Here is a 12,604-nt window from a genome sequence, read left to right as displayed (position 1 = left end):
AAAAAATAAATAAACTAAAAAAAGAATTATTTAATAAAATAAAATATTATCTGATTTGTATAAGAATAAAAGTTCTAAGTCTGATTACCAGAGGTAGGACTTAAATCAACTCAGAAAAGAGTCTTTGCTCTCAGTCAATTATCAGACTTGGGCTAGTTCATAGACCAGGTGTCCCTTGAATAAAGAGGTAGGGTCCCGTTTGGAAACCCCAACATACTGCCAGAAGGTCATACTGTAAATCTTCTTCCTAGCCTTTCTCAAAGAAACATGCAACCATTTGCCAAGGTGACTATGCACTAGAGAAGGGGAGTTATTCACTGGGATAACTAGACACTGGATCTGAACTAACACTAATTCCTGAAGAACTAACATGCTATTATGGTTCACTAGTTAGGGTAGGAGCTTACAGAGGTCAAGAGACTGACTGAATTTTGGCTCAGATATTTCGCCATTGGGCGCAGTAGGTACTTGAACCCAGCTTATTTCCCTAGTTTGGAATCCATAACGAAGAAAAGACAAATGCAGAAACTGACACCATATCCATATTGGTTACCTGACTCAAGCACTAAAGGATTTACAGAGGAAAACCAGACAGAAAAAAAAGCTAGTGGAAGTCACTAGAACTTTTACCTACCAAAATAGTAAATCAAAAGTAATGCCACCTTTCTGGAGAGATTGCAGAGATTAGTGCCTCTGTTAAGGACTTAAAAGATACAGGGGTGGTGACTTCAACCACATGAGCATTCAACTTATCTGGCTTAGTGCAGAAAACAGATGAATCTTAGGGACTGTCAGCATATTACTGTAAGCATAGTCACATGTGATTCTAAGTGCAGCTGCAGCGAAAGATGCAGTTTCATTGCTGGAGCAGGTCAATACATTTCCTGGCAACTGGAATGAAGCTATTTCTTCCAACCTTTTAGAAAAAAAAACTACCTGAACAGTTTCTTTCGGCTGTCAGGGCTAGCAATACACCCTCACAGCTTTACCTCAGAGCTATATGAACTCCGGCACAATCCAGTCTATAGGAACCTTGATCAACTTTTCATTCCAGAAGACTCTCATGTTCTACTTAGCTCCCTACCAAGTTGATGACGGCATTCTGACTGCTCAAGCTCAGGCAGGTCCTTACAGAATCTTAGTGTAAACTTTCAGGGAGTTGCAACAAAGCAAGTCATCTTCTACAGATAACTATTCTCTTCTCGAAAACCAAGCTATAGGGGGCGCCTGGGGGGCTCAGTCAGTTAAGTGTCCAACTCTTGATATCGGCTCAGGTCATGATCTCACAGTCATGAGACTGAGACCTGCATCAAGCCCGGCATCCAGGCTCTGTGCTGAACATGGAGCCTACTTGGGATAATCTCTCTCCTCTCTCTCTCATTTTCTCAAAATAAATAAACATTTTTAAAAAATCAAACTTGCTACTAGTCCTCAGCAGATACTACATCCATGGCCACCAATTTACCAAGTGACCTGAATTGCCTATCATAAAATCATTACTGTCTGATCCACGATCCATAAATTTTGGCACACACAACAGCACTCTGTCATCAGATGAAAGTGGTCTATACAGTGTGAAGGCACAAGTAAGTTACATGAGCAAATAGTCCAGATTCCAATGGGCCCTATTCTTGTTATATTGCTTCCTCTCTTACCCACACCCTGAATCCATGAAAAATTTCCTATGACCCATTGACTAATGGGAGAAAAAAATGGGCTCAGTATATAGACAGTACTGTATGATATGCTGGCACTAATTAAAAGTAGACAGTTGTGGCACTACAACCCCCCTCAAGGGTGGCCCTGAAGGATAGCAATGAAGTGAAATCCTCCCAGTAGTCAAAAACAAGTTATGGACCTGACTATTATTTTGCCTGGAATGACCAAAAGTGCAAATATACACCAATTTTTGGATAGTAGCTAACTACCTGACTAAAATGGTCAGGGCTTCAGAAAGAACACAACCGGAAAATTGGTACCAAGGTGATCCGGGCAGGAGCATGTGGGTATACCCCTCCGAACGGGCACTGTGCCGAGGCCAGCCAGTAGAAAAAGATCTTAATAATCAGGAGGACAAAATGAGGCATTCTGTGGATGTCAGCCAGCATCTTTTCCCAGCCTCCTTTGTCCTTACCACCTTTGTTTTCCTTAGAACAAAAGGATCATGGCAGCAAGGATGGAGACAATACATGGGCTCAGCAACATGAACTTCCATTCACCAAGACTGATAGGAATACAGCCCCTGTTGTATGCTAAATCTATCAAGAGCAAAGGCAAACAGTGAACCCATGAAATGACACCATCATTAGGAGACCAGCCAGCCACCTGGTGGCAAGTTGATTTTACTAAGTCACTTCCATCATGGAATGATGGAATGTTTTAGTCTTGCTAAGGTAGACACTAACTCTGGGTATAGAGTTGCCTTCCCTGACCATAAAATTTCTGCTGAAACCACCATCTGTGATTTTACAAGACACCTTACAATTACAGACTCCACACAGCACTGCTTCTAACTAGGGAACTCAATTTATAGCAAATTAATATGGAAAACGGCTCATTTTTATAGAATTCACTGGTCTTACTATGTTTCCCATCACTCTGAAGTAGCTGGCATACAGCATAGTTGAATTGCCTTTTGAAGAGTCATTACAGTGGCTGGATGGCAACATTTTGAAGAACAAGGATAATATCGTCAGGATATAAACTGTGCTGTGAGTCAGCAATCAATTTGTGGTATGTTTTTGCCCTAGCCAGGATTCATGGTTCCTGGAATCAAATGTTGGAAATGGGACTGGCTCATCTCACTATTACACCTAATGATTCACTAGTGATGCTTTTCCCATCCCAGAAACTGTAGATTTTTTTTTTTTTTTTTTGGTCTAAGTCTTGATTTTTGAAGAAGAAATGCTTCAGCATGAGACATACCAACATTCCATTAAAATGCAAGCCGGGAATATCACCTAATCATTTCTGGCCTCCTCAAACCAGGAAACCAAAGAGCAAAGAAGGTTCTTCTATACAGGATAATTGGCCTTGATTATCAGGGGAAATTTTGTAGTATGTCTAAAGCAAACTAGAGCAGTCTAAAATAACAGGACATCCCACAAGGCATGTCTTAGTACACTAATGTTCTGTGATAAAAGTTAATACACCAGGGGCACCTAGCTGACTCAGTCGGTGGAGCACACAACTCTCGATCTTGGGGTTATGAGTTCAAGCCCTGTGTTCGGTGTAGAAATTATTGTAAAATAAAATATTTTTTTAGGAGCACCGGGGTGGCTCAGTTGGATAAGCGTCCGACTTCGGCTCAGGTCATAATCTCATAGTTCGTGAGTACAAGCCCCACATCAGTCTCTGCACTGACAGTGTGGAGTCTGCTTGGGATTCTCTCTCTCTCTCTCCCTCTCTCTCTGCCCCTTCCGTATCTGCCTGCTCTCTCTCTCTCTCTCTCTCTCTCAAAATAAATAAATAAATAAACTTCAAAAAGAATAATAAAATAAATAAATATTTTTTTAAAGTTAATAGACCAGTAATCTCACTTCTGCATATATACCTAAAAGAATTGAGGGGCACCTGGTTGGCTCAGTTGGTTAAGCATGCGACTCTTGATTTCGACTCAGGTCATGATCTCATAGTTCGTTGGATTGAGCCCCATGTCAGGCAGGGCACTGACAGTGTGGAGCCTGCTTGCATTCTCTCTCCCCCTCTCTCTTCCCCTCCCTTGCTTTCTCTCTCTCTCTCTCTGAAAATAAATTAATTTTAAAAAAATAATTGAAAGCAAGGTCTTGAAGAGGTGTTTCCACATTTATAGGAGGAGTATTCCCAATAGCCAAAAGGTGGAAGCAAGCCAGGGCGCCTGGGTGACTCAGTCGGTTAAGTGCCAGACTTCAGCTCGGGTCATGGTCTCACGGTTCATGGGTTTGAGCCCCACATCGGGCTCTGTGCTGACAGCTCAGAGCCTGGAGTCTGCTTCAATTTCTGTGTCTCCCTTTCTCTCTACCCCTCCTCCACTCATACTCTGTCTCTGTCTCTGTCTCTCTCTCTCTCTCTCAAATATAAACATTAAAAAAAAAAAGGTGGAAACAACCCAAAGGTCCATCAATGGATGAATGGACAAACAAAATGTAAATATTATTCAGCCTCAGAAAGGAAGGATTCCTGTCACATGCTATAACATGGATGAAACTTGAGATCATTGTGCTAGGTGAAATAAGCCATTCACAAAAAGACTAATACTATATGATTCCACCATATGAGGAGTCTAAAGTAGTCAAATTCACAGAAACAGAAAGTAGAATAGTGGTTACCACAGGCTAAGAGTAAGGGGGAAGGGGATATGATGGTTAATTTTATGCATAAACTTGACTGGGACACAGATATTCAGTGAAACATTATTTCTGGGTGTGTCTATAAGGATGTTTCTGGATGAGATTGACATCTGAATCAGTAGACTGAGAAAGCAAATTGCCCTCCCGAGAGTGGGCTGGCCTCATCCAATCTTCACTGAAGGTCTGAATAGAATAAAAGGCCCAGTAAGAAGGAATTCTGTCTCTCTGCCTGTCTGTCTTCACATTGAGACACTGGTCTTCTCCTTCCCTTTGACTCAAACTTAGACTGGAACCACACCCTCAGTTCTCCTGAGTCTCCAGCTTACCCACTGCAGATCTTGGATTTCTTAGCCTTCATAACAGTGTGATTAATTAATGATCCCATTGGAGCACTCTTATTAAAGTCACTCCCTTTGATTTTACAAACGGAAACTATGAGCATGATGAAGTAGGCCAATTTTGGTCTGTACACCTGTGGATTGGGACGTGAGAGAAGTAAGTGAGAAGAATTTGGCAAATGACACTAAGGAGACCTATGTGCTGCTCTGATAGGCATCCGCAGCTTCTCATTGATCCATGAATATCCAGTTAAAAGGTACTATCCATGGGGTTCACAAGGACAATTAAAATTCTCAGGAAGATACCAGATCTAGGCAATAGTCCTTTACTAAAGAAGTAAAGCAGGAGAGAGAAGAGGAGAAGTCCAATCTGTTGCCCTGATTATCCTAAGAGCAGTCCCTGAGACTGCCCAATCCCTGGGTGATGTATATATGCCTAAAGGCATCAAACTCTGTTACCATTATTTCCCAGGGTCCTCTCCAGTAGAAAGAAAAAGAACACCTCTAGAGTATTACAAACGATTTCCTCAAGGAAGGAAAGGTTGATGAAGGTCGGAGGGTTCTATTTCAGTCAACACAAAAATCAAGCACCCTGAGGAGGATCCAAGACTGAGCCACAAGAAAAGTTTTTTTTTTTCACGTACCTAACCAAGGAAAAAGTACATTCTATGTGTTTATTAACATCCTCAGGCAGAGGTGAAACTGTATTAGAAGAAACACTTGAGGCAGGGAGACTGCATAGGTTCAAAGTGGGAAAGGATATCTCCCCATACACACCCTGCTGTAAGAATTTTCACCAGAAAAGAAAGGAGATATGAACAGCTATAGTACTTCAGTTTTGGTGGAAAGTAGACATAGGAAAAATAAATATCCCTGTTCAAGCAAATGAAGACAATCTTGTCTAATAAAAGTAGGCAATCAAGGTGACATTTCTATGGCCGATTTTAGATTGTACATCTTTTCCACTTAAGGTCAATCTTCCTGGTTACTCCTTATGGACTGCTACCCAAAAGATATAATGATATAATGATATAATGTACCCATTATACCCTTATAATTAGGAAAGAGACTCCATGACTACCTTTATAACCTTAAAAACTGAAATGCAAAATAGACATTCAACCTGATACTAATTCATTCACACTTATATTCATTAATATTCAACAAATATTTGCTGAGTGACTGCTTTGTGCCAAGGAATGTTCTAGCTGCTTAAAGTACATTAGCAAATAAAAGAGACAAAGATCTTTGCCCTCATGGAGCTTGGACACTGTAGTGATTAATTTTATGTGTCAACTTGACTGGGCTAAGGGATGCACGTAGAGCTAGCAAAACGTTTCTGTATGTGTCTGTGAAGATGTTTCCAAAAGAAATTAGCATCTGAATCAGTAGACTGAGTAAAGATATGCCCTCACCAATGTGGGCAGGCATCATCCAATCTATTGCCTCCCTACACCCCACTACAGACAAAATGGCAGAAGAAGGGCAAATTCTCTCTTCTAGAGTTGGGACTTCCATCTCCTCCTTCAGACTCCAGGAGCCCCTAGGTTCTCAGGCCTTTGGATTCAGACTGAATTATACCAATGGCTTTCCTGGTTCTTCAGTTTGCAGATGACAGGTCATGGCATTTCCCAGCCTTCATAATCACATGAGCCATTCTTATATACATATATATATATATATATATATATATATATATATATATGAGATATATATATATATGAGATATATGTGATATATATATCACATATGATATGAGGTAAAAAAGGAAGTAAAGCATTCTTCCCTACTTGCCATACTGAAGAAGTATATATATCCTATATATATTGGTTCTGTTTCTATGGAGAATTCTAATACTGATAAAATAAGTACACCATGTAGTGTGTTAGAAATGTTGGACAGCCATAAGGGCTACAGGAAAGAAAAAACGTAGAGCAGAAAAGGGAGAGGTAGGGAGACAAGTGAAATGGGGGTGAGCAGAGGGTAGCCTTCATAGGGTGAGATCTCAGCATGCAACTCTTAATCTTGAGGTCATTAAGTTTGAGCCCTACATTGGGGGTAGAGCTTTCTTAAAAAAATAAAAACTCTCACTCACATTTAAAAGAATGTGAAATAAATAAAATAAAATAGACAAGAGAGAAAGCTATGCAGACACATCTGTGTGAAGAACTTTCCAGGTGGAAAGAACGGCCTGCACAAAGGCCCCCAGGGCAAGAGCATGTTTGGTGGCCTCGAGAAACAGCAGGAGGCCAAAGTGGCCCAAACAGAGAAAGGTGCAGGGGAGGTCAAAGGAGTGATCAAGAATAGGGGCAGACCGGGTAGGGTCTTGAAAGCCCTTGCTGGCACTTTGTCTTCTATGCTTCGTGAAAAGCAGAGCCCAATAAGGTTTAAGGCAAAGGAATGGCAGGCTCTGACTTAGGTTTTCAAATGATCATTCTGGTGGCTTTAGAGAAAACAGACTGAAGGGAGAGTCAGGGAGAAGCGGAGACGGGTTAGCAGGAGGGGGCAGTGTCGGAGGCATTAGGAAACAAAGTGTGAACTGTCACACTGATCAACGGTGAGAAAATCACGTTAAATCCTCTAAGTAAATGAATTCCTGAATGTCTTGGACCAGCTGCAACTTTGCTTCATCCTCTACCTGAAGATAAGCTGATGGGTTACTCTTGCTTCAGAAACATTTCTTAATGTAGAAGTCCGCAGAAGCTGAAGAAGACGGGGAATAGAACACCTGGCAGCTTCTGTCAACTCCAGACTAAAATTCATCCAAAAAAGTAATTTTCATTCACTCCATTTTATTTTTTTTTTATTTTGTGCTTTTTTATATTGAATATAATTTATTGTGAAATTGGTTTCCATACAACACCCAGTGCTCATCCCAACAGGTGCCCTCCTCAATGCCATCACCCACTTTCCCCTCTCCCCCACCCCCCATCAACCCTCAGTTTGTTCTCAGTTTTTAAGAGTCTCTTATGGTTTGCCTCCTTCCCTCTCTATAACTTTTTTTTTCCCCTTCCCCTCCCCCATGGACTTCTGTTAAGTTTCTCAGGATCCACATATGAGTGAAAACATATGGTATCTGTCTTTCTCGGCCTGATTTATTTCACTTAGCATAATACCCTCCAGTTCAATCCAGGTTGGTACAGCCTCTCTGGAAAGCAGTGTGAAGGTTCCTCAAAAAATTAAAAATAGATGTACCCTATGACCCAGCAATAGCACTGCTAGGAATTTACCCAAGGGATACAGAAATGCTGATGCATAGGGGCACTTGTACCCCAATGTTTATAGGAGCACTTTCAACAATAGCCAAATTATGGAAAGAGCCTAAATATCCATCAACCGACAAATGGATAAAGAAGATGTGGTTTATATATACAATGGAACACTACTTGGCAACGAGAAAGAATGAAATCTGGCTATTTCCATTTTAAAATGCAAGTCAAAACAAACAATTTTGTAAGCATCTAAATTTCTTCCATAGATTGCTCTTCCTGGACTGGGGAGTGTAGATACTGAGTCTATATTGAACTGAAAGCTACAAAGAGGTAAAAAAGGAAGTAAAGCATTCTTCCCTACTTGCCATACTGGAGAAGAGTCCATCTCTCTTGAAAACCCTTCTGGAGGTAGCTGAATTAACTTTGTAACGAATTCTAAGGCTGAGCTATCATCACAGAGTAACAACACGTCTCTGTTTGAAATAGACTTTTTTTTTTTCAAACACATATACACTGTGAGATATATACATGTTTACATCACACATGCACACAGGATGTTAGCCTAGATAAGTTTTTACGTTATTTTATTTGCAAGGAACAAAATATTTGTTCAACTTTGTGTAGGCGAAGCCAGGCCTGACATAGCAGACGATCTTAATTGTTCGGGTTCTTCCACAAAATATCAAGCAATAAAGTTTATTATTTACACCTCTCTTGGGGAAGTAACAAAACCCCAACCTTACCCTGGTTCAGGGAGTACTTCACAGTTTTAAAGGGCTGTTTTGTGAAAGCCGAGGGCCAGAGGGAAATCGAGTCCTAAGCAGGTAAACGTAGCCAGGGCGCCAGCGAGAAAAAAGATGGCACACTCAGAAGAGTTCATCAGAAGAGAATCTAACCAAGATATTTTCAGAAATGACAGGTTTTGGGGGCGCCTGGGTGGCGCAGTTGGTTAAGCGTCCGACTTCAGCCAGGTCACGATCTCACGATCCCACGATCCATGAGTTCGAGCCCCGCATCAGGCTCTGGGCTGATGGCTCAGAGCCTGGAGCCTGTTTCCGATTCTGTGTCTCCCTCTCTCTCTGTCCCTCCCCCGTTCATGCTCTGTCTTTCTCTGTCCCAAAAATAAATAAACGTTGAAAAAAAAAAATTAAAAAAAAAAAAAAAAAAAGAAATGACAGGTTTTGGTAAATTATTTTAACAAGCAATGCTTTGCCTTGTAAAGGCTGACCTCTACAGACTGCATGATCTGGGCTCCTCTGCCCTCGGACTTCTGGTTGGATTTGGACAGTGAGTGCACCAGGAGGAGGTTAAGAGGATGGAGGAAGAAAGAAAAAAAAGGAAAGAAAAGAATGGCCTGGTGTTTGTTTCCTCTGTTTCCTCTGCTCTGGTGCATTCCTGGCAGTGGCTTCAGTTTTTAGCAGCCACAGCTCTTGTCGGGCAGGCCCTCCTCCACGGTGTGGCTTGTATTGTGACAATGTGTCCTCCACCGGACCCTTCAGGCTTAGGCCTGGGGTTGCTTTCCCACTGTTACTTGTTCTTGCCGCCCTATCCTACCTTATTAGTTCTCTGAACCTGTCCATGTTTCCGTAAATATCCACAGATCAGAGAAAAAGTGGTTCTTGGTGGGTAAAAGAGTAAAAGAGCCAGCACCACACAGAAACAAAACCCACTCTACGGCAAGACAAACATCACTAATCACCATACAGTCCCTTTTCCGGAAATGCTTTATCTATAATATATAGAGTGTGCATTTATATGGGAAACTAGGAGTTTAAAAAGGATGGTTATTGAAAGATGAAAAGAAAAAAAAAACTTTAATAGTCTTTTCCTATAGGCTTAGCAAAAGCTTATGAGTTCCTTTGTTATCAACTATTTCATGTTAAAATTGAAAGGAGATATGACCTCAGTATTTTTAGTTTTTTTAATTCAACTCTGAAGAAATATTTAAAGTAACATAGAAGTATCAGATATACCATGATAACTTAACAATTTTTAAAGCTCCTAATACCACTAAGCAATGATACATCTCAGTACTACTGCAAAAGAAAATTGTATCCTCCACAGCTTTAGTAAATATAACTGAACACTGGATATCTATTTGTTTAATGTTTATTTATTTTTGAGAGAGGGAGAGCACAAGCAGGGGAGGGGCAGAGAGAGGAGGGGACAGAGGATCTGAACTGAGCTCCATGCTGACAGCACAGGGCCCAAGCTCAAGAACCACAAGATCACGACCTGGGCTGAAGTCGGACGGTCAACCAACTGAGCCACCCAAACACCCCAAGGATATCTATATTTTTATGCCACTTTTATACACCTTGATTTTTCCACAGTAGCAAACCATGAAACACTACTGTTTTGGCGAAAAGTTAAAAAAAAAAAGTTATCTGTTAATTTCTTAATTATGGCTAAAACACCATAAAGGAAAAAAGCAGACAAAAATAAAAAACCCACCAGATAATAGCAAAACACACTAAATTTCTAACAGTTCACCAGCACAAGTCTGCAGATCTATAAGGTTCAAACGGGCCCGATCATATCCCTCTGCTTTTTCAAGCACAACAAATATCCTGAACTTACAAGTTCCTAAAGAACTCATTTGCCAAATATCTATTCGATTCCTTCAAATAACTTGAGTCTAGGAGTTCAATTTTAAAGTGGAATGAATTTAATTTTACATGCCTTTTGAAAAACACAAGTCAGAAAGCAACTAAATAACTTGAGACCGACAGTAGGGCAAAAGGAAACTGAGGTAGAAAAGTAAAAGTATTTAAGTCAAAGCTACTATTACACACATAATGGCAAAGACACAAAAAAATTAAGGACGTAGAAATCGTGAACAGCATTCATTAGCCAGCTAATGCTTCCGCTAGTTCCCAAACTATGCCTACCTAATATACAATTTTTATACTTCTTTATCTTAATAGCTACACTAATACTAAAACCCAAACATTTTTCCTAAGCACTCTTATCTGCAGAGTACGTGTAGTAGGGTAGCAGGAAGCAAAGGCGAAAACCAGCTTAGCATATGCACTATGTTACAGGCTGTGTCCTACATAACCTTTTGAATGCATGACCTTTAAGTTGTTGAAGGTTGCCTCAGAATTTGGCTCAATTTGATGGAAACATCTGTTCCCCTCGCAGGTATACTGTAAGGACTTTTTTCTCAGTTGGATTCAGAACACAGCAAGTGAGCCCTTGTCTGTCCAATCATACAGACCCCAACACTTGTAAATCAAGTTCTGGGAGGGCAGCAGCAGGTCCACATTCCGTCACCCTTTCTCAGCCAGCTAGGCCAACTGACCGCTGTGAGAACTGCTCTTATCATGTCATCAAATCGAAACATGTTGAGATAAGGGACTGGAAGAGGCATCTGCAGAATTCCCAAAATGTAGTGACTTTGGAACATTGACAGATGCAACTGTCATTTTATACCTTCAACTAACCTGATGTCCACTGGCCCGACACAGTAAAGCTGTCCAAGATCGATTCCAATTCTTTCACGTTATTTTCACATGTCTCTACTAGAAAGGCCTGGTGCTTCTTAGCCTTTTAATTAGGAAAACAATTACACATAATAAGGTCACATATTATAAGAGCTATAGATTTGTGTGAACATATATGGCACTGTTAAGTATAAACAAGCTAATAATTACTCCATTCAAATCTCTTATTAATAAACCTCTTTCTGTCTTAATCATACCTTTTACTTGGCTGAATGTAACCCTGTGTAAGGTCTCGATAACAATTTACTGAGGCCTTAGTGCCTGGCACTATTTTATACTTAATAATTCTTTTTATCCCACAGCAACCCAAGAAGTAAGGGCTATTATTATCCCAATTTTACAGATAAGAAAACTGAGACAAAGAGGAATTAGGAAACACGTTACAAGATCGAGATTGCAGTCGTGTGGCAAACGGCCAGATGGTGGTCAAAAGTGAATACAGTATGACCACAGAGAAGGAACTGCAGCAGTCTACACAAGAGGAAATGGTAGCATAGGCGAGGGTCTTGGTCATGAAAAGGAACAGTGGGGGGCAACATACTTAGGAGATGGAATGACCAGGCCTTGGGACACCGCACTGGGTTAGACTTCATCAGATTAAACTGGATTAGATGTGACTGGATTGGATTGGATTGGATTGGATTGGATTGGATTGGACTGGATTGATGACCTTGGGTAAATGGTCAGATAGAAGGAGGAGTCAAGAGTGATCTCAAGTTTCAGGCTCGAAGATCTGGCAGATTTCAGTAGTACAGTGAGAACAATGAAGGTAGAGAAGGTCTTATTTGGACTGTTTTTGTTTATTTACTTGCTTGTTTTTGGCAGCAAGTACAAATGAATTTGGTTTCGATCACATTTCATTGCAAATAGCTTTTAAGACATTCCTAGTACCAGCACAACACCTGACAAATAGCAGGCTTTAAATAAATATATTTGAATTAACAAAGAACAAATAAAATAGAAACATATGGGAGGCAGCTGGACATAATGGTATAATGCTCAGAAGAGAAGTCAGGAATAGGTTTGGAAATCACATACAGATATTCCCTGGGGCTTACCTAGAGAGCATTAGACAGGAAGAGAACCTAGGACAAGGCCTTAAGGAACTACAGAAGTTAATAGTTAGAAAAGAAAAAAACCAGCAAAGACGATTGAAAAAAGAGAAAGAAAAACAGAAAAGTATAGTGTCATGAAAACCGAGAACATTTCCAAGACAGAGA

At 40.5% G+C, this 12,604-nt stretch overlaps 1 protein-coding gene across 8 annotated transcripts in view; it reads right to left on the bottom strand.

The window, feature by feature from the left end:
• CCDC171 (coiled-coil domain containing 171) overlaps positions 1–12,604 on the bottom strand; it is a 301,409-nt gene that overhangs the window by 192,069 nt on the left and 96,736 nt on the right. For all 8 annotated transcript variants that reach the window (XM_042964352.1, XM_042964351.1, XM_042964356.1 and 5 more), the window contains one exon: positions 11,325–11,427. In XM_042964352.1, coding sequence (XP_042820286.1) covers positions 11,325–11,427 — 103 coding nt within the window. The remainder of the gene's footprint in view (positions 1–11,324; positions 11,428–12,604) is intronic.

This window comes from Panthera tigris, chromosome D4, assembly GCF_018350195.1.
Source record: "Panthera tigris isolate Pti1 chromosome D4, P.tigris_Pti1_mat1.1, whole genome shotgun sequence".
Taxonomy (NCBI): domain Eukaryota; kingdom Metazoa; phylum Chordata; class Mammalia; order Carnivora; family Felidae; genus Panthera; species Panthera tigris.
The sequence above is the reverse complement of the archived record's forward strand: the minus strand, read 5'-3'. Positions and strand labels throughout refer to the sequence as shown.